Below are 23,683 nucleotides of genomic sequence, written 5' to 3' on the forward strand. Positions count from 1 at the left end.
CTTGGGAGACATATAAATGTCACCAGTAGACAGTTAGGGGTGGCTGCTTTGCTTTGATAGACACCAAGAAGTTCCCATCTCCACTTTTCAAAATCACTGCACTCCGTCAAACATCTCACTTCTTAAGGTAGTAGACTGAACTGCTGTGTGAGATATAACTTCTTTATGCCCTGATAATGCTCTGGTGGCCAGGAGAAGCAATCCACAAATTTGACTGCTAGTTCCTAAAATAAAAATTTAATTTGAGCGTTAATGCATTCCTTTCCAGACATTCAGCAAATATTATTGATCACCTACTACGTTGGCTATATACCAGCTACTGTGTTAGGTGATGAGAAAACAAATTAGAGTAGCACAGTGCTTGTCCTCCAGTTCCTGGGAGCTTGTACATGCAAAGGAAACGGGTAGCAGTCTCCAGGGTAGGCATCTGAAAGAACTGTGGAAGGTGTATGGATGGTTAATTATAGGAAGCCAAGTAACTTTGATAGTATTAGAATTCAAGAGAATCTGTAGATAGCATGATTCAAGCACTGACAGTGAGTCCTTGCAACAATGGACAAGGCTATTATTTCTCTGCTCTGATATTTGGACCTCACTGCAAGTAGGTGGGTAAGAGCACTCATATATAACCAGACCCTGAGATGCTGTTAGCTCTTATATACTGCAAAAGTCAAAACTTGGGCCTTTCACAGGAAGAAGAACACCTCATCATTCATCTTTGTACGAGGTCTTGAGTCCCAAGGACCTTTGGAAGTCATTTCTAAGGCTTGTATTGAAGTAACAATCCTGTGGTTTTTTGATGATGGTGATTTCTACAAAAGCTTTTATGCCTTATTATTGCTTGCCCTTCAAGAAATGTGGGATGAGATAAAATGAAGAAGATGCCTTTCCAGCCATTTCCTTGCTGCTTTGCTTCCTACAGTGGACTGTTGTGCTTTTCTGGACAGATACTGAATATTGTTTTTCTCCTAATTATTTCTGCAGAGGGATGATACCTGCTATTACTAAGATTTGTGTGTGTGTGTGTGTGTGTGTGTGTGTGTGTGTTTTCAAAATGGTGTGACTGCTGTACGACTACAATATTCACTTTGTTTCACAGAACTTAGCAAGGATGGAAACACTTCTGACAGGCCAACCAGTCCGTCCTCCTCCCTCCCCTAATCCCCATTTCTGGAAGTAACTTCTAACACCTGCTGTTAGATATTCTTATTATCTTTTACTTTTTACACTCACAACATAATAGCAAGAATATATGAAAGCCACCCATCATGAACAAGACTTAGGAGAAGGCCATAACCTAGACAGCATGATTTTTTATGGGCTTAGTCTTCTTTTTTCCTAGATGAGCAGCTAAATAGAGTTACCACTGTGCATGACTCCCAGGAGCACTGTTAAAATCAAAGTCTTTGTGAATGGTGGCCTTGACATTGTACGATAAACAATCCACACAATCAAACTTCATAGCTCTGAGCTAAGATACTAGCAATATGCCCATCTTAGCATCATACACATCAGGGGGTCTGCTTGCTCTCCCTAGACTCACGTTATAAATTCAAATCCCGTGTGAATTTTGCTTCTATTCTAACATATGTCTAAGTCAGGAATCGTGTTTTAAATTGCTTCCCATAAAAGAAAATTAATGCTGCAGAAAAACTCACCGTGTTTCAAAATCCTGTGCTTTTCTGTACCCATTATACACTAAAAATGATGTGTAAACACAAAGGATGACTTCTCTGGTGGGTTGCTACATACAACTCCCAGGCCTGCAAATTCTATTTGTTTTGATTTGTCAGTCCGTGCTCTCCAGCGTTTGCATATAGCTACATTAATGAGGCAGCCATCAGCCTTGAAACAGGTGGACAGTTTGTGAAGCCCAAGTGAGACAATTTGTGTGAGAAGGAACAATTCACATGGAAAGAAACAAAAATAATATCTAGTTGATCAGTATGTTGTATTTTAGAAAGTGCTCTCATGCTAGACTGTGAGCGTCTTCAAGTCAAAGATCGTCTTTAATTCTTCATGTTTCCATCGTTGTAGTTCAAAGAAGAGCCTCAATAAATATTTGTTAATTCATATTCATCATAATTGGCCCTGCCGACAGCTCCATAAGTTGGGAAATACTGCCATTTTGCAGAGGAGGGAACTGGGGCTGAGTGTTGACTTGCTCCAGAAAACGTTGTTAGCTTGTGGCAGATCTGAGAGAGGGCATGGGAACCTATAGCCACTGGCACATCAACCGTGTACCACCCATGACACCACATAACTTCCACATGCCTGCATTCACATTTTCCTCTCAATAACCACACAATTTCAAAGGAGAGGAAAACAGTTCACACATATTGCATCGCCTTTTCTGGTTCAAATGCCTGGTTCAGAGTAAACGCTATTATCTAAATCCAGTAAGTCTTCTTGTCAGCTTGGATTTAGTCAGACTTCAAAATGGAATGAGCAAATTGTAGATGGCAGTAATAGAGTGCTGCAAGGGGGGCATTTCTTACCTACTTTATTCTGCTTCCGGGAGTTCCATGTGGAAATGTTTTAAATCACTCAGGAAGAGACTCTAGAATGAGAAAGCCTGACTTGTAGTTGGAGCTCTGTCCTGACAGGTGTCTAATGATTTAGTATCACTCTATCATTTGAGGCTATAATTATTTGCATTGTACCAACATAACCCCACCAAGTCTTACAGAAACAATAAGAAATGAGAATAAACCTGTTTTCTCCTCTTTCAGGGATGCCTATCTTATTTTTATCATTAAAGGAATACATACACATAAATGTAAGAATTTCCACCAGCTTCCCCATGGAATTTCTAAGATCTGCTTCCTTGAGTCCAAATCCTGTGTCTATTCTTCAGCGATACTGAAATTTCCTTCTTCCCTGAAGCTTTCTATAGCAATTCTAATAGGTTCAATATCTGACTTCCTATAGCTCAGTATATGTTTGTTGTTTGGCTTTTTAAAGCATTTTTATTAACATATAATTCACATACCATAAATGTATATTTATAAAATGTACACTTCAATCATTTTAGTATATCCAGAGAATGATGCAATCAACAAAATCTAAGTTTAAAATATTTCCATCACCCCCAAAATAAACCAGGTATTAGCATTTACTCTCCATTAGCATTCACTTTCCAATCCCATCCTCCTCAGCCCTAGGCAACCACTAATTTACTTTCTGCCTCTATAGAATTGCCTATTTTGGACATTTCATATAAATGGAATTATACAGTATATGATTGTTTGTGACTGGCATCTTTTACTTAGCATAATGTTTTCAGAACCATTCATGTTGTAGCATGTATCGGCAAGTCACTCCTTTTTATTATTGAATAATATTTCGTTGCATGGATATACTACATTTTGCTTATCCATTCATCAGTTGATGAACATTTTGGGTTGCTTATACTTTTTGGCTATCATAAATAATGCTGTTATGAATATTCAAATATATGTTTTTGTATATAGCTAGGAGAATTGCTAGATCATATGATAACTCTACATTTAACCTTTTGAGGAATTATCAAACTTTTTCGTTTTTAATCAAACTAGCAACCTTGTGGTTGAGAGCCCACTGGCCCATGTGGGAATCGAACCGGCAGCCTTTGGAGTTAGGAGTATGGAGCTCCAACCACCTGAGCCACCATGCCAGCCCCAAACTTTTTCAAAGTGACTGCACCATTTTACAATCCCACCAAAAATGAATGAGGTTTTCAATATCTTCACCTCCTCACCAACACTTGTAATTGTCTGTCATTAGTACTTAAACCACCCTAGAGGGTGGACGTAGTATCTAATTGTGGTAGGATGTGCATCTCTTTTTAGTAATGATGATGAGTATCTCTTCATGTGCTTAATGGCCATTGTATGCTTTTTGCAAAACATCTCTTTAAACGGATTGTTCTTTAATTAACTGATTTCTTTATATATCCTCGACACAGGCATGTCCACTTATCAGTTACATGATTTGCAAGTATTTTCTCCCATTCTATGGTTTGTCTTTTCACTTTCTTGATGGTATCATCTGTAGCACATTAATTTTGATATAATCATTGTTTTGTTGTTGTTTTCTTTTATTACCTGTGCTTTTGGTGTCTTTGCCTAACACAGGGGACCTAAAGATTTACCCCTGTGTTTTATTCTAAAAATTTTAAGTTTAGGTTCGTATATTTAGGTCTACGATACATATTGAATTAGCTGTGAGGTAGGAGTTCATCTTCATTCTTTTGAACATGGATATCCAGTTTTCTCAGCACCATTTGTTGAAAAGACTTTTCTTTCCCCCATTGAATTGTCTTAGTATCCTTGTAGAAAATCAGTTGACCATAGATACATGAGTTTGTTTCTGGACTCCCAATTCTATTCCATTGATCTATATGTCTATCCTCAGGCTAATACCACCCTGTCTTGATTACACGTTAAATTTTAAAATCAGGAAGTGTGAAACCTCCAACTTTGTTCTTTTCCAAGGCCTTTTTTCTTTTTCTTTTTTTTCCTTTTCTTTTCTTTTTCTTTTTCTTTTTTTTTTTTTGGCTATTCAGAATCCCTTGTAATCCTATATGAATTTTAGCATCAGCTTTTCCATTTTCTTTTTAAAGGCCAGTGGGATTTGGGCAGGAATTACATTGAATCTGCAGATCACTTTAGGGAGTATTGTCATGTTAATAATATTAAGTTTTCCAATCAATAAACATGGGATGTCTCTCCATTTATTTAATTCCTTAATTTCCTTTTTTCAACAATGTTTTGTGGTTTTCAGTGTACATATCCTATGCTTCCTTGGTGTCTTTGTATGTTCTGGCTGCTGTAACAAAATACCACCAGCTTACAAGAAACAGAAATTTATTGCTCCCAGTTCTGCAGGCTCAGAAGTCCAGCATCTCAGTGCCAGTTCTAGTTGCCTTCGAGTGAAGACTTCCTGGTTCATAGCCTGCACCTTCTCACTGTGTCCTCACGTAGTGAAAGAGGCTAGAGGTGCTTCTGGAGCCTCTTTTTTTAAGGCACAAATTCCATTTATGATGACTCTACCCTTGTGGTTTAAGTATCTCCCAAAGTGTCCGCCTACTGATTCCATCACCCTTGGGGGTTAGGGTTTCAAAATACGAATTTTGGGAGGATACAGACATTTAGACCATAGCACTGGTCACATTTATCCCTAAATACTTTATTCTTTTTGATGCTATTGTAAATGAAATTTTTTTTCTTAATTTCATTTTCAGATTGTTCCTTGCTAGTGTATAGAAATTCAATGGATTTTTCTATATTGATCTTGTATCTTGCATCCTTGCTGAACTCATTTATTGGCTCTAATAATTTTCTGGTGGATTCCTTAAGATTTTCTATGTACAGGATCATGCCATCACCAAATAGAAATAGTTCTAAGTCTTCCTTACTAATCATGCCACCTTCTCACACTTCTTGCCTAATTGTACTGGCTAGAACATCCAGTACAATGTTAAACAGAAGTGGTGAGAGCAAATGTCCTTGCCTTCTTCTCGACTGTAGGGAGAAAGCATCCAGTCTTTCATTGTTAAACATAATGGTAGATGTGGATTTTTCATAGATTGAGAAAGTTTCCTTTTACTCCTATTTTGTTAAGTATTTGTATCATGAAAGGGTGTTGGAGTTTGCCATATGTTTTTAATGTCTCTATTAAGATGATCATGTGGATTTTAGCCTACGTTTTATAAACATCATATATTACGTTAATTTATCTTTGTGTGTTAAACCAACTTTGGATTCCTTAGTTAAGTCCCACTTCATCATGATATCTAAGGCTTTTTATATGTTGCTGAATTCAGTTTTCTAGTATTTTGTTGGGAATTTTTGCATTTATATTCATAAAGGATATAGGCTTGTAATTTTTTCTTGTGATGCCTTTGTGTGCTTTTGGAATCAGAGTAGTACCAGCTTCATAGAATGAGTTGAAAAGTGTTTTCCTATTTATTTATTTATTTATTTATTTATTTATTTATTTGTTGGAAGGGTTTGATAAAGGTTTCTGTTAATTCTTTAAATCTTCGGTAGAATTTACTAGTGAAATCATCAGATCCTGGACATTTCTTTGTTGGGTGTTTTGTGGGTCAAGGGATTTATAGGCAGAGAGAACAAGACGTAACGGAATTTGGTTTTCAAAAGAGTTAGAAAGCAAAGGTAGCTGCAGCTAAAGTGACTCCCCATTGCCTACATGTTAAAATTTAATCTCCTTAGCTTCACTCATGACTCTTCCTTGTGTGGAACTTGCTTAACCTCTCCAGCTTCGTTCACCTATTGTCACTACTCCTGTAAACATCATCGATGCTGAACTAATCATAATAATACTAATTCTGTTCCAGGCAGTATGTTCAGTCTACTACACAATTTCAATTAACATTATATTCATTTTCACAGAACTAAAGCCTCTCTCACTTCATGACTTTATTCATGAAGCTACCACTCCCCAGAATGCACTAGGCCTTCATTCATCCCCGCTCCCTTCCTGCCTCAGTTTGTGGTTTATAGTTTAAGATTCAACTCAAGTGTCACCTTCACAATCAAGACTTTTTTATGTTTCTAAATAAAATATTAGTGAAGAACATCTAACAAATCTGGATACTTTTGTTAATCTGTTTCTCTAATATACTATAAATCCTTTGATGGCAGGAACCATGTTTGATTCATCTCTTTATCCCAAATCTAGCAAACTGCCTGTCACATAGTAGACACTAAATAAATATTTATTGAATTAAGAGGTAACCTCAGCTATCCAGACTAAGATTTTTCCTAGCATTTTTACTAGCTGAGATGTTATTGTACTTTTCTGTGCTTCTCACAGCACCTGATACATCATTGATACGTGCTCATTGAAGTTAACTCAGCTGAATGATAAATTAATCTTATGTGTTAGTAGCATATTTTGAACCTTCCAGATAAAAGGTACCATAAAAGCCTCAAAGTAGCTGTAAAAAATAGAAATTTGGATGACATCTCTTTTTGAAAATATAAAAACAATTCTGTTGTGTTTTGAAATAGAATTACACTTGAAGATTTTTGGTGTAACAGAGCTGTGTTTGGGGATTCTGGTGATCATAATAACAACATTCCTTGATACTAAGGGAGGGGAAATCCATTTTAGAAGCTTTTCGATGACAAGTTTTTTTCCTCTATATCTGGAAGCAACTCCCACTGGTGTTTACTTAAATGGGAAGCTCAATAGCACTGTGGGGTCCCCAAGAGAAGAAACAGTTAGTATTCCTTTTATTCTCCCTCCATCACAAGACAAAGGTGAACAGGTGTCGTGGCAGCATTGGCTGTGACAGCAATGCATCAACACCACCCAAGCCAGGTTTGTACTTTTTAATGTTGACATTCAAGATCTGTATCAGTCAAGGTTCTCCAGAGAAACAGAACCAATAGAAGATACAGATTATATTTTTATATATTGATATATCAACAAATATCAATATATATCAATCTCTCCCTAGAGATAGAGATGAGATAGAGACAGAGACAGAGATAGAGATAGAGATAATCCCACAATTGTGGGGGCCAGCAAGTCTGGAATCTGTAGGGCACACCTGCAGGGTACAAACTCAGGCTTGAGTTGATGCTGCAGTCTTGAGTCTGAAAAAGCAGGCAGGGAAACGCAGGCAGGTGTTAGTGCTGCAGGCTTAAGGAAGAATTGCATCTTCTCTGGGGACCTGTCTTTGCTCTGAAGGCCTGCAGCTGATTGGTTGAGGCCCATGTATATCATTGAGGGTAATCTCCTATACTTGAAGTCAACTGATTGTAGACTTTAACCACATCTACTGAACATCTTTCCAGGGACATAGAGATTCGTGTTTAATTAAATAATTACGTAGTACAGCCCAGCCAAGTTGATATATAAAACTAATTATCGCAAGGTCCTTCGCCACATATCACCTGCCTGTCTCTCCCACTTTGGAACTTTCCACACCTTCTCATTCCCCACCTCAGACTGCCAATCATGCTCTGAAGAAGCCCTGCGCTTGCCTGCCCTTTGGTGCCTTTGTGGGGTCCGCCATCCCTGCCCTAGAGTCTCTCTTCTTCTCTATCCCAGCTGTCAAATTCCTCCTCTTCTCCCTTATGCCCTATGAAAATGCCCGTTTGCCTTCCCAAATCTTGGCTGCTTTTCTGTTTGGGTATTGTCTCTCCCTCTCTGGAACGCCCAGCAGATTTCTTGGCAGCACAGTCACCTTGCTCTGCTTTGCATTATTCAGAAATGTATTCATGGGCATCCTTCCCCTCTTCTCTGTGGCCTGAGGGAGTCAAGAACCTCCTGCTTTTTAGTTTTGTTTTTAATTTCTATCTTCCCCAGAGGATATATAGAGCTTTCATTCATGCACCAATCTTTGTATTTTCTCTGTGCCAGGTCCTGTGCTCGCTGCCGGGGAATATAAAGATCAATTAGACAAGTTGTCAGCACTCTTAAGAGTTCAGTCTAGTGGGGAAGGCAAATTAGTAAACTGTAGGTGTCCATAAGTATCGGTTGAACTGAATTAATTTCTGCTATAGAAATGTAATCATTTTCCCCTCAGCATCTCCTCACCTTAATGCTTTTACCTATAGCCATTAGCCAGAGCAGACAGCTGGCTTGTGGTGGAGTGGACAGCTCTGTCCTCATAAAACCTGTGAAGGAGTAGTGTGTGCGGTGTGACTGAGAGGCCTCAAAGCTGTCAAGTGATCCAAAAATATTGCTGTTGCTAAGATTCAGTAATGCATGATATGGCACCCTTGGGAATCCATTCACTTGGGTTCAGGATTATCCTATTTCCAGATGTACCTGGGAGGAATTACTAAATACACATGGTGATATCTCTTTCAAATGTCTTTGCCTTTCTTCTTTACCTCTGCATTCTCTCCCTTTCCTCTAAGACTGAGTTAAATTGCTTCCCTGGAAAACTCCAACCAAGAAGTTAGGGGCTTCTCTCTGGGTCCCATAACACCCTGTGCCCATTACCACATACATTTTCCATCCTCTGTTCTTTACCAGTTTATTAGTTGCTTGACTTCCCCACTAGACTGAACTCTTAAGGGAAAAAAATGTACTTTTCATCTCTGTGACCTGCACCTCAGGCACAGTACCAAACACATACGTGTAGTCGGATACTCTGTAAGGGTTCCTGGAATGTTGAGGTGGTCCTTTGATAAAATGAGCCCTGAGCACGTCTAGGGGACAAGCCTGATGAAAGGGAATTAAAGGGTAGAGAGGGGGGACGTAGAAGAAAAGGGGCCTTAGGGAAACGACTTTTGTGCATGGGGCCATCCTTGATCCTACTGTTTGCCATTGTTCGCTTTTTGGTTTTATTCATGGATAAAGTACTTTGTGAATTAAACATGCTCTTTTCTTTTGTTCTACAATACACAATCTGAAGCACTGTCAGCTGGCAGTTCTTCTGGAAGCTTTTGGTGAATGTAAAGGTGGCTACACATGCTTCACTTTACAAAAACAAAAATGCTTTCAAAATATCTTTTATTTCTGCTTGAACAGAGAACACAAACCTATTCCTTGCCTTTGCTCAAAGAACAAGCTAGTAAAGACTGCCTACAAAGGGTTTCTTTTTTTTTTTTTTCTTCAAATCTCTTGTAACTGCAAGGAATACAGACCTGCACAGGTTTTCTCAAGTAATGGGGCTGGAGTTTTCAAGGTGCATCTCGACTGGAACTGAAATCAGCACTGGAAACCAAGATCCCTTGGAGTCCTTAATTATCCGTTTCTTTCTCATTAGCTGAGCTCCCTCTCTCATGTCTCCTCTCTCTGCAGAGTTGCTCCATTTTCCTCTCGTCCCTCCTGCCCTACGTGTCTCTTCTCTTTTCTCACGTCTTCTGCTTACCTATAAATTTCTGCTCCCTCACTGCTTTAACATGACTGCCCCGGACGCCCATCAGTGCATGAGTTTCAGCTTCAAAAATGTATTCCTCCAAATAGATACCCTCTTGCTCATACTGTTTAATTTTTCTACAAATGCATTTTTAAATTAATTTTTAGCAGAGTTGATTCACAGATTGGTCAATTTTTCCTAACATTACCAAGAGTTGATTATATACTATAGTTACCTGTTTGTCGGTTATTATTGCTCTATTTATTATATGTTTATGTTATTTTATTTTTATTGATATTATAATATACATGTAATATAGTTATTACCACTAGGGCAGGGTTATGTCTTCTACTGGCAGCACCCGCAGCATCTAGCATAATTCCTGACATCTGTAGGTAGTTAAAACATTGAATGAACGGCTAAGTGGGGCGCTTGATATCCTTATTTCTTACTCACCCTCTTTTAATCCACCTTCAAAAAAGTAATCTTTCCAAAACAAACATCAAATCATGATATTTCCTGCTTAAAAATCATTAATGACATTTATCATCCACATTAATATGAGGGTATTTATTGCCTACTTCTCCAGCTTTATTCCTGGTTCCTGCCCAATTTCGTGTACTTGCTGTTTCTATAAAGCCAATGTCAGTTATAAAATATATTGTTCCATGTCCTTGCCTTTGCACATGGCAGAATCAGTAGAAAAATACAAAGTATGGGACAGAGCAAAGATGAATTTAAGAGACAGGTTCATAAGATTTAAAGTCTAAATAATATTAAGGTAACTAGTGTGTAAATCTCACAAAACCTACTATTCTCTTCTATATAATAAGCACCTGCTATGTTCTTGTTAGAGTGAATTAAACAGAGGCATTTGTGTTTTTATCTGGCTTCAGATCCAGCAGGGCTGAGTGAAAGGAATCTAAAAGGGTGAGTTCATTGGTACACGAACAATTTCATCCTTTTTCAAGCTCAATGGCTATTATTGTGACTAACAATGCGACTCTTATGAATTGAATACAAACAAGAAATTGTCAGGAGAGTGTTTATGATGTCATCATAAATATTTATAAAAGGGACATGATGCAATGTTTTGTGAGATGTGGGTAATGAAAGGTTAGACTGTGCATGTTCGTTTAGATCAAATTATAAAACACCTGAAACTGGTAGAGTTTCTAATTACAAAGCACACTCACATTTATTATCCTATTCAAATTTCAATTTCTCAGTCTCCGTTGGACCATTATCTTCACTGTCGAAGCATTCTATAATATCTCCATCCTTAAGATTTCCTCTCTAGACTTCATATTCCCCACCAGAAACAAGCCCCATGTGTCTTCTCTATGACAGCCAAACCCAAGAGCTGTCAATATTCGTTGTCTCTACTTTCTCATCTGATGTTCTTTCCTCAGAGCAGGCTGTGATCCCCACAACTCCACTACAGTTGCTTTTATCAAGGTATTTAGGAACCTCTGTCTTGTCTATTCACTGCCCCCTCCTCGAAGCAGTCTTCTTCACTTGACTTCAGACACAGGCTATTCCCACTGGTTTTCTAACCACCTCACTGCCTCCTCCTCCTCCAGACTTCTAAGTGTCCCACTGCTCAGTTCTTGTCTCTCATCTCGTCTTTGTCTACACTCATTACCCCGCTATTCACTAGGTCACGCTTTTCCGTATTATCTGCAAACTGAAGATACCCACATTTCTATCTTCAACCCAGTTTTCTCCCTAAGCTCCGAACTTGTATATCCAAGAGTCTTCTTCACTCTCTCTATATAGGCATCTCAAGCTTACATTCCTAAAACAAAATTCTGGAAAACCCTGCTCTAATGTCAGCATTCTCTTTCCCTGGAAGTGGTGCTAAATTCCTCTAGGTGCCCTAGCCAAAAGCCTTGATGTCCTCCTTAATGCCTTTCTTTCTTCAGGCCCAACATGTCATCAATTCATCAAGTCCTGTTGACCACCTCTCAAGTGTACCTGGAATTCAACTACTTATTACCACCTCTACATCTAATCAACCTAGGCAAAGCTACCATTTATCACCAGCCTAGACTTTCGGAATACCTTTCTAACTAGGCTCTCTGCTTCCTATCTTTCCCTTTTTTGCTGTCAGTTTTCTACAGAGCAGCTAAAGTAGTTCTTTTAAATGTAAAACCTTTAAGTGGGATTCCTCTCTCATTCTAATTAAAACTCAGTCTCTTCCAGAACCTATAAAATCTACATGATTTAGTTCCTGCCTTTCTGTCCAAGTTTATCTCTACCTTAGGGTGTTTGCACACATTGATCCTGTCTGGAATATTCTTCTACATTTTTGCCTATGATTCACTCCCTCAATTCCTTCTGCTTCTTTACTCGAAGGTGATCTCTCCCCTACCTTCCTATATCTTTTTGTCCCTTAACTCACTTTATTTTTCCTTAGTCATTTACCTATAAATATATTTTTGCTTAATTCTTTATGGTTCCTATTTTTGTCACTAGAGTCTAAGTCTAAGAATGAATTTAATGTAAGTGCCGCCCCCCCAAAAAATAAATTTGTTGAATGAGAGAATGAGACTTGAATATAAATCTTTTGACTAGAAATTGAGCACTCTTTCCATGACCCAAAGACCATGTAAAAAGTGGTCATCTTTCCATATTTTTTGATCTCTCCAGAATATTCTGTAGAAACAATTTGAGAACTTGACTTCAGATTCTTGCAGATATATGAAAATGTATTATATGGACACAATTATGTAATTAGTGTTTGGGTTGGTAGCCTGTGGGCTTATGAGAAGGACATCCATAGCATTCCATTGGCTCAGAGTCATCTCACACTAATGTTCAGATTTAGACACAGTGCTAAGAGTGGCAGGGAGAACCATCCTAAAACGATAGGAATTCACGGACTTTTAAATGTTGACATGATGAAATTGAAAGAGCAGAAAAGGAAACACAACTTTATTAAAGCCCCTTCAGACAATCTCAATGTAAAGTATCATGGACGATAGAACTTTGGACACAGTCTAAAATAATCTTGAGGGTCCCAAACCCTGACATTCTGGGGTAGTATCCTGCTTTTCCCCTGTAGAGATTACTTTCACATCCCTTGTCTTTATTGCTCATGAATTCAGTGCTCTCCACACTTGCCTGGAAGACATTTCAAATTAGTTCAAGAAGATTCACAGTAGGATAGGGCAACTATTATGTTGGTGCAAAAGTAATTGCACTTTAATAGGTTGAAAATAATTGAAAAAACTACAATTACTTTGGCACCAACCCAATACCATTTTTGTACGCCTACTATGTACCCAGAATCTTAAGTCTGTTACCTTATGTGATAATTATATTCCTGAGGTAGGCATTTATAATGGACATTTATAGTTTTGTCTATGCAGAATAGCTTCTTTTTTCTTCTAGGAAATGCCCCTTCCTCAGCCAGACACTGGATATTTTAATATGTACGTAGCATACAGCTCCCAACCTGCTGGCCAGAGATATTATCATGTGACCAAAGATAAGCCAATTAGAGTCCTCACACATGATTTTTATAGTTAGTGCTAAAGAGGAAAAGTTGTTCTTACCTCTGGTCATAAGGCTGTAAATCATGGCCCACGACCATATCCTACTAACACCCCATGAGGAGGAGCTTGACTAAAAGAATTTACTTGACATTCAGATAAGAACCGAGACACACCAGAGACAGAGAAACTCAAAGGTATTTTTTATCCTTCTATTCGGTCTTCCTTGAAGTTGGCACTATCTCTACTCTTTACACTGTTTTTAAACTTTTATTTATTTAAGTGTGTTTTTCCAGGACCCATCAGCTCCAAGTCAAGTAGTTGTTTCAATCTAGTTGTGGAGGGCGCAGCTCACAGTGGCCCATGTAGGGATCGAACCAGCAACTTGTTAAGAGTACCGTTCTCTAACCAACTGAGCCAACCAGCCACACCTCCATTTTTTTATGGCTTCATTATATGAACCAATAGTTTGCCTTTCTCTTTTTATTTATGTCTATTTTAATTGTGTATTTGGAATTTGTAATTCAATAGAGAAATTCATTTACTTGTTACCTGTTAAGTGGCTAAATGAGATTTGAATTCAGGTCGGTAGGCTTCTAACCACTGCCCCCTTCTCTGTTCTCCATACCATATTGCTACTAATTCTTTCTACCCCTCAAAGGACTTAGAACTCAGTAGTTTAACATGTGACACAACCTGCTGGGGTTTTTGTTGCTGTTATTGTTTGTTTGTTAATGGAAAGAAGTTATCTAATGCAGTTATTGAAAAAAAAAATTCTAGCTATCCAAGGGTGCCCACACAAGTCTCTGTTTCAGTTTCTTTATTTGTAAAATGACTAAATTGGACTCAGTGACCTCAGAGATTTCTTTTTTTCATGGAAAATTTTCTGAAATCAAATTGATTCTTAGGGCCTATGAAGATCTAATTATACTGACTGTGCCTCTAAGATTTATTTAAGTACAAAAACAAAGAACCATCAAGAGTAGATCCCTCCATCAGACTTCGTGATCAGGAGCCAAGTTGGCTTCCAGCCCTCCAGCAATAACTCTAGAGTGGTGCTGTCAGAACATCAACATGTTATTATTTCCAGATCTGAATCCCATCCTAAAGGATGTGTGCATTGTCAGGAAGGAATTGAAAAATATCCAGAAATACCCAATCTTCTGAAAGATGAAAAGACAGTTCTTATTTTTTTTTTCGTTGAAAATTATAGTATACACTCCCCAATCTTGGAAACACATTATTTTGGAATCGTAGTTATAAGCACCTTTCTTTGGCATTCAAATTGGGTGCTCAACAACTCCTACAGAACATCTGGAGCTCTACAGACGACCACAGCGATTGGTAAAATCAGCGAAGCCCATTTCAGCAGCAACATGCACAAACAGGCACAGGCATGGAAACCTCAGCAGAAATACACACACACACTCACAGAGTGGCCTTTGTTTCCTTCGGAATGTATTCTTAGACTGCATGCTGGGAAACTGTCCCCCAGTGGAAGCCTTTGGATAATCTCCCAAGTCTAAAGTATCAAGATAATCTTACTCTGAATGGGTTTCTGGTTTAACACTCAATTCTTTGAATAAGAGAATTGATTCATCTGTTTAGACTCTTTTCCAAAGAAGCTCCAATTATGTTAAAATTCATACTTATATGGTATTTTATTGTTTCCCAGGTGTTTTCATGCAAATTATCTATTTACCTATTATATCTATGAGGTCATTCATAGTATTATTTATATTTGACCTATTTGCCTTTCATCATCTCAGCAGCTCTATTATTACTTGTTTTTAAAGATGAAGATACTGAATGAGGCTCATTGGTATAAATGACTTATCCTGGGACACACAGCTAATAAGTGGTGGAACTGATTTTCTACTTAGGCTTTGGATAGTGCAAAAAGCAAGAGCTTTAGAGCCAAACATATCTGGGCTGGAATCCCAACTTCATCCACTAGTTTTGTGACCTTAAGTAGGTGACTTAATCTCTTGGATCTTTGATTTTATTATCTTTAAAATGAAGTTCATGATATCACAATTATAAGCTTCTTTGGAGTATTAAATAAAAAACCATATAAAGCCCTTGACACTCTTCCCTGCCAATTTGAGTACTTATCAGTGACAAGTAGGTATTCATCAAATGGCTGTAGTTTTAAGCCAAGAACTTTTGAGTGCTGCGAAAAACAAAGTGCTTAATATGTAAGGGTTTTTGGAAGCTCCAAACTTTTATAGTACGAAGTGGTCTGTGCTGAGGCGACTTGAGGCTCCAAGGATTTTCTGCCTCCTCACTTTATCCCTAATTGAAAACGGATGCACGGGACAAACTGTGCTTTCACAGGGCTCTTTAGCGGTCAAGTTCATGGGTTTGCAGACTGCCTTCTGCAATTCTAGTGACTGTTTAGTCCCCGCCACACACACATAGACTCTAGCTCAGATTGCTGGTAAGCCAGCGAGGTCCTGTCTGTTCCATGGCTACAGATCGGTTTGCTGCCCAGTCTATGCTGGCTTCCGGTCACAGGGTGTAGATGAGCTGGGCCTTAGGTAAACTGAGGAATGAGTTAGGATGATCGGTCATTAGGATAATGGATAGGTGAAGTACCTGATGTGTTTTTGTCTGTAAGAAACAAAAAGCCAATTCAATGTGACTTGACGTGGTCATGAATAGGTTACTGAACTTCTCTTAGTTTTAACTATCAATATTCTAACTTGGGATAATATGGGATTATCACAAGGACTAAATAACAAGAAGTTCCAAGTGCTTACTCAATCCAAAATTTGACATAGAGTAAGTGTTCAATGAATGTGAACTGTTTTTGTTCTCATTGTTATTTTTCTTATTGAGGTTCAGAAGCTAAATACAACTTCCCATTTATATAACTACCAAGAAAACTTTTTGTCAAACCCCCTTTTATGTATAAACATTTTCTCAGGAACTATGGTTTTGTACTAGAAGTTCAGGCGCTACCTTAAACTCCAAAGAACTGTGCTCCATTTCCTTCGCTGTCTCTTACTAGCTATAGGATTGGGCAACTGTTAATTCTCCCTGAGACTCATCTACAGAATAGAATGAACAATACCTGCCTCACGTGGTGCTGTGAGTGGTAAATAAGATTGCATGGATGGCAGTACTTGGCATAGTACCTGAGGCACGGATGCTTGTTGAGACTGAATTTGAACCTCAGTTTCCTTATCTGTAAAATGGAGATAAGGATACTTTCCCTAGAAGTTTGTGCTGAGGATTAAATGCCATGATGAATGTATTTAATAGTAGTATTAGTAATCTCTTATCACTATTATTTTTAGTAATGCTACTACTGTTATTGCTGATGTATTAATTATTGCTTATTGCTACTATTAGTCATTCTTACTGCTCTTGTTATTTCTAAGACAAATAATATAGATTCTGATTTCTTTTCATAGCAAAGAAATACTCGTAAAGGAAGATGGCTTAGAAATAACTTTTCAAATTCTTCAGCAAATTCAAGATTTTGTTCAGAAACACATTTATTATAAGATGCTTTAACCGATTAAGTCACATTTCAGCATGTAAAATTGTTCCTGAGCAAAATAATTGGTTAATGTCATTTAAAACTAGTGAGGTTAAAAATTAGTGATATAAACTGTGTTGCCCTGTTTAAGTACGTATAGGTTATCTAGCTGCCCTTTGCACTTCAGATTTTCGGGGCTGGCCTATGGGCAATCTTTCCGTAGCACTAGGGCGTGACTTATTACTAGATGAAACAGCCTACTCAGTGGAAGTTGTTTCGGTGGCTTTCCTACTGTTAGCTGTTGTGTCTTTGTCCTCTCAGATAACATTTATTCCTTGTTGCTTTTCCTTCTCATGAGCTTTAAGCACAAGTCTTGAGATATGTTTGTCTATACGTATGCAAGTCTCTGCCATCATTTTTCTTTCAATCGTTTCCTGATGTGGCCCAGCCCTCTCAACTGGAAGCCAGAATCCACTCCATCAGAAAGACATGCTTTAGTAGAAAACCAAAAGAGAGACATTTTGCAGACATAACCCTAGAGTAATGTATATTACATGTATGACCTTTTTTGCCATGCTGAGGAATTGCTGCTGCCAGTAGTTCGGCTCTTACTGGAAAAACAACAATATCTGTTATAGGCAGCAGGGCGTACTGCACATAAAACATAGTCAGGAAACTTAGGTTTGAGCCCTGACTCTGAGATCTTCTAGATGAGTGACCTTGAATAAGCTGCGTCTCTCACACTTAGTTTCTTTAACTTACATTTGAATCCCTGCACTGCCACTCTATCTTATCAACTGTGTTCTTCGGTTTCATTATGATCAAAAACGTTTGTACTTCTAAGGAAACCATTAAAAAGTGAAGATACAATCATTATAGAGGGAGAAAATATTTGTAAATCATATCTCCGATAAGGGAGTTATTTCCAGAATATATAAAGAACTCTTACAACTCAACTATAAAAAGCCAACTAACCCAATTTTGAAAATGGGCACAGGATTTGAATAGACATTTCTCTAAATAAAATACACATATGGCCAATATCCACATGAAAAGATGCTCACCATCATTAGTCATTAGGGAAATGCAATTCAAAACCACAATGAGATGCTACTTCACACCCACTAAGATGGCTATAATGTAAAAGACAGACAATAACAAATTTTGGGGAAGATATACAGAAGTTGGAACCCTCATACATTGTTGATGACGTTGTAAAATGGTGCAGCCACTTTGGAAACAGTTTAGCTATCCCTCAAAATTTAAAATACGGAGTTATGATATGATCCAGCAATTTCACTCCTAGCTATATATTCAGGAAAAACAAAAATATACATTCACACAAAAACTTGTATATAAGTGTTCATAGAAGCATTATCCACACATAATAGCCCAAAAGTCAAAACAACTCAAGTGGCAATCAACATAAACAAAATGTGACACATCCATAAAATGGAATATTTTTCAGCAATAAAAAGTAATGAAGTACTGGTATGTTCTATAACATGAATGAATCTTGAAAATATTATTATGTTAAGTGAAATAAGCCACATATTGTATATATAATTCCATTTATACCGAATATTCAGAATAGGTAAATCAGTAGAAACAGAAAGTAGGTTAGTGGTTGCCAGAGGCTAAGGCAGGGGTGTCCAAACTTTATTCAACGTTTTTTACCAAGGGCCATACGCGGTAAAATACACAAACAGCCGGGCCATTTACTCGAGGTGAAGTACGTATTGCCTCACCTGGTTTATTTAAGTAAAATAAATATATTTTTGGAATTTGCTGCGGGCCAATTAACAATGGATCGTGGGCTGCAGTTGGCCCGCGGGCCACAGTTTGGACTCCCCTGGGCTAAGGGAAGGGTAAATGGAGATGGGATTTTCTTTTGGAGGTGATGAAAATGTGCTAAACTTGGATAGTGGTGATGGTTATACAATTGTGAACATACTGGTAACCATTGAACTGGACACTTTATAAAGTTGAAATTTATGGCATATGAATTATATCTCAATAAAACTGTTATTTTTTTAAAGGAACTTAAACTTTTTGATAATCCTATGAAACTGAAAAATGATATAAGGTGCCTTTTTTTTTTCCTGTTTCCAAGAGTAGTAGCATAGTCTCTTGTTGGGGTTATGGTGGTGAAATAGTCACATGTCATCTTTAAAATTCCCCTTATCAAGTCTTTCCAGATAACTTTTGCTAGTTTTAAATTTCTTTCATAATCTACAGACAATCCTTTATTAACTGTCTTAAAAGTCATCATGCTGCCTGGTTGGATTAAATGAATGACTTTCACTAATGCCTCTGTCTTCTCTGTTTACTCCTTCTTGACAACACTGTCGCTCCCTAAACCAGCAGAAAAAAGATAAAGCCTTTTCCTGTAGGAAAGTTACCTTGAACATTCACCCAGACCCAAAATATAATGTTGACGAAAACGACTCCTATTTAGTTATAAACTAGGCCAACGGTATTCTTTCTTGTTAGCTGTAAGCCTGTGGACTGGCACTCATTTTTATTAATTTATTCATTAATTAATTCTGCAATAAATATTTATTTAGCACCTACTTTGTGCCAGGCACTAGAGTCGGCACTAACTATAAAGCAGTAGAAACAATTCAGGAATCTTGTTTCTCTTGGAGTCACATGCTAGTGGGAGGATACAGATGAGACACACAATAAATAAAATATGTATGATAGAAGGTGATAAATGCTGTGCAAACGCCATTTGAACAATGACTTAAGGAAGTGTGGGAGTGAACCATGGTGGGAACTGGGAAAGGACATTTTAAGCACAGAGAATACCCATTGAAAAATTCCTGAGGCAGAAGCATACCTGGCATGGGGCCAGTGCAGCCAAAATAGAGTAAGGAAGGGGGAGCTTAGGGAACAGTGGGGTTAAGCTGATGGAGATCATATCTTGGGTCTTGTAGGCCATTGTTAGGACTTTGGCTCTCACTTTGAATGAAATGGGGACCAAGTGGAAGTTGTTCAGGTGACGAATGAGGTGGCCTGAGTTAAGTTTTTGAAGAATCACTCCGGTTGCTATTTTGAAAATAGACTGTAATAGGGCAAGGAGATAAGAGGAAGACCAGTTAGAAAATTGGTTTTCGTGTCTAAGTGTCGATTGTCTGTGTACCTCTTCTTTTTTTATACCTGTTGCTGCCACTGCATAAAATGAATCCTGTCCTAAGGTCAGCTTCTCTGAGACATTGTGAGGCTTGGAAAGTTGAAATGTAGAGGAAAATCTGAAATAAAGAAACCAGGTATTCCCTTCTAGGAGCACACATCCAGTCATAATACAGGATTATCAAGATCTAGAAGGATGATACATGAGACTAAGTCCCACAACAAGAGACAAAGGCAAAGACATTCAGACAGGTCTTCTCCTTTGATTGCAAACCAGTGTTTGTCAGTGTGAGCCGTGGCAATGATTGTATTCTATCCAGAGATCCAGAATGTGGAGACCCTTGTCCTCTCTGTGTAATGTCTCTGGGGTATGATTTGTCACGCTGGGAGATAGATGCCTTTAGTTCTTCATGGATCTGAGGATCTTTGAACCTGTTACTGCTGTGCTGTGTTAATGATAAGCCCAGTGGCCTTCGAGGGCTATTGTATTATAGCTGCTAAAGGCCAGTCTTCCTGGGCCAGAGGTGGACATTTAAATACACACCAGCATGCTTCGAGCCGTCAGGGGTGTTGGTCCCAAACCTGGGCAAAGTTGAATCTGTTATTCTAGTCACACTGTTATTTCTTTGTGTAACAGAGACATTCTCTTTGCTCTGTAATCTCCTGTGATGAAAAGGGCTTCTAATCTCTCCAGGGTTTTCTCTTTTGTTGTGGTATAACATATGCCATTCAGGAAATCTGACCCTGTGTGTTAGGTGTTCTTTCATCGTACTCTGAATGGGCTAAACAATGCAGAATGAGTCAGACAGGAGGTTCGATCGCTCGAAACGCAATGCAAAAAGGTGGAAGGAGACAGAATTTTATTTGATTCATCTGATCACTCCCTCTGTTAAATGAAGACCCAGAAAACATGCTCACGTATCACCAGGCATGGAGGAGAAAATGCAAAACGAGAGAGAAAACACGGGATACTGTTTAAAGGGAGATTTTGCCACGATTTTGGAAACTCAAATGCTTTCCTTTTCCAAGATAAATTAGAAGACATGCTACTACACACACCACGGGAAGTTATCATTCAGATTTGACTGGAAAATCAATGTTCTCATTTGATATCTAAAGGAAACTACTGATGATGTTCCAGTTGAATGCTTACATGTTAAATGTTAAGTCATTTGTATTTCTATCGAAAACGATGTCTACCCTGCACTGGCAAGCGGCATGCCCTCGGAAAGAAAAATAGAAGGACAAAGAGGTAAGCACTAACTATGTGGCTGCAAGAACACAGGGAAATGAATGAAAATGAACGGAGTTCCTGACGGTGGGACATTGATAGAGCATCAACCCGTCAGCATGTTGCATGTTGGTGATCTGCCTCCTCCCCGGCGACATTCATGGATCGGGTAGGTGTTGGCAACGCTGTGAACAACAAACTATCTGACAGTTCAGGAGTAGAGCTGAGACATGGTTTCATATATAGAATCACTACATAGTAAGACATTTAAAATAAGCAAAAGGACTGGGGGGAAATGGAGTACTTTATAAAATTCTATGAGATTTAAGAAAAATATTTTGAGTGCATATTAAAAGTTCTTTATTTTATTTATTTATTTATTTTACAGACATAGGTAGTGAATTAAGTGGAGGTTTTCTGCTAGAATAAATTCTCTGTTTCATCAGGCCAGGGTAAAATTTGTGAATGGTTTTCTTTTTTTTTTTCCACTTGAATTTTAAACTAAGACTATTTTTGAAAAGCTTTCCTTTATTAGACTCTTACAAAAAGACATATAAGGTAATGAGCCATTACTACAAAGTGTAAGGTTTTTTTTTTAACCACTCAAATATATATTTTTATGTGGCTAATACATAGTGGGACATTTTTTAAATCTTGGGTTTTTTTAGAGCTATAGGAGAGATGTAAAATACTCTGCATTGTTTAAATATTTCTATTTTCTGTGAATTGTGTCTTCATTTTGAGAGTTAAAACAATAAGAAACATGGAATTGTGGGTAGGTGGGAGACGATGGGTGTCACAAACTCGAACCAAGCAATGATTTGTGCTGATTTACTCTTGTGTCATCTCATAATCTCAGGTTTACATACGCATCAAAATAGAGGAAAATGAGCATACATTTTAAGCATAGTCATTCCGTACTCAGGAATTATTTAACTTTCCAACTACTCTGAATGTCAAGGCTTCTAGAGGACAGAAATTATGGCTGGCGTAGTTATTTTGCAGAGTACCTAGCACAGGCTTCAGGCGGTTCATTCAATGAATACTTTAGGTGGTGTTGATGAGCAAATCAGAAAAGCAAAGCACTCTTACTCTTAATTTTGAGCATAATTAGTTCTCATAAATAAGACCACAATTTTTCCTGGTCACATTTTTTTCTAAGGTCCAGAGAAAATATAGAGGACATGAAAGGAAAAGGAACTGAGAATGTTTCTTTTCCCATCAACAATGGAATTCAAAAGATAATTGTGTAAAAAAAAAAACAAACCCAAAACCCCTTTTACCCCATTTAAATATAACTGCAGTTGAGAAAGTCATGAACTTTAAGGAGTGGAACATTAGTGGTCTGTGATGAAATAAAAAGGACATGGTTTGTTAAAACTAGAAAACATTTGATTGCACAGTTAGGTGGGTTTCTTGATGGTTTCGGAGCTATGAGATACAACTAATATCATTGTGAATTTCTAAAAAGAAGATATATTTAAAAGGGAAAAATAATTTAAACATCTGACATAAAAAAGGGGTGAAATACCTATTAATATCTTAATGGAAAACAGTTTGAGAAATGTGATATTTTAATGAAATACACACTGCCTGAAGAACTAGATTGATATAGATACAAATCCCAGCTTCATTTTTTACCAACTCTGTGACATTGGACAGGTCTGAGCACTAAGTCTCTTGTTTGTAAATGAATTTATAATGCTTTCCTTGAAATGTTGTGAAATTTAAGCGATGCGTGAATCACCTAACATAGTTATTGGCACATATGAAACACTGAATACTAAGTTCATATTAAAATGAAATATGAAAAAGAGTATAGGTATTATGTGTTCGATTGTGGTATTTCAATGAGATGTAAAAGTACTTTAGCACAGTAACCAGTCCAAAGAATTAACTCAACAAATATTAGCCTCTTTACTGCTTGTCTCATCACCTTGATATTGTTTATAAATTGGTTAGCATTTTATTGAAAATCCAGATTTTTTTAGTAATGATATACTGTTCAAATCAACTTTTTAAAAAATCCCACTTATCCATTAAAATGGCTGATTCATTCACGTTTCCAACATACATTTGTTGAGCACTTACTATATACCAGGTACTGTGCTAATCTTCTGGGATCCAAAGTTCCGTAACCATCAGATAGAGTAAACCTACAAATAAACCAACAATTATAAATCAGTGTGTTGAAACAATAATAGACGTGTGCACAGTCTGCTTTTGTCCACACCTATGTCAGATTGGGGCATAAAAGAGGTGTCCCATACTACCTAGAATTCTGATGGTTTAGTAGGCCATAACTAGACAGAGAATCACAAGAAAAACCTTCCATGTATAATAAAGCTTAGCGAGATTCTCTTCAGGGGAAAGAATTTAAAAAAACGGTTGCCATTCCAAGAAGGGAAGTGATTGCCTGAGACAATGCTGGAAAGGTTAGATAAGCCTTTGTAATAGCTTCAATTTTATCCTGATAGCTATGAAAGTCTTACAGCAGAGAAGGACAA

General features: G+C 37.7%; 1 protein-coding gene across 7 annotated transcripts in view; it reads left to right on the forward strand.

Moving 5' to 3' along the window:
- The window catches only part of PDE4B (phosphodiesterase 4B), a 483,376-nt gene that overhangs the window by 287,759 nt on the left and 171,934 nt on the right, over nucleotides 1–23,683 (forward strand). The window contains exon 1 of one of the 7 annotated variants that reach the window (XM_033114622.1): nucleotides 20,962–21,197. The exons of 5 other annotated variants lie outside the window; for them this stretch is intronic. In XM_033114622.1, the coding sequence (XP_032970513.1) occupies nucleotides 21,106–21,197 (92 nt within the window). In that variant the 5' untranslated portion in view covers nucleotides 20,962–21,105. One more of the 7 variants, XM_033114621.1, reaches the window with a different exon arrangement.

The sequence above is a fragment of the Rhinolophus ferrumequinum genome, chromosome 9, assembly GCF_004115265.2.
Source record: "Rhinolophus ferrumequinum isolate MPI-CBG mRhiFer1 chromosome 9, mRhiFer1_v1.p, whole genome shotgun sequence".
NCBI lineage: Eukaryota > Metazoa > Chordata > Mammalia > Chiroptera > Rhinolophidae > Rhinolophus > Rhinolophus ferrumequinum.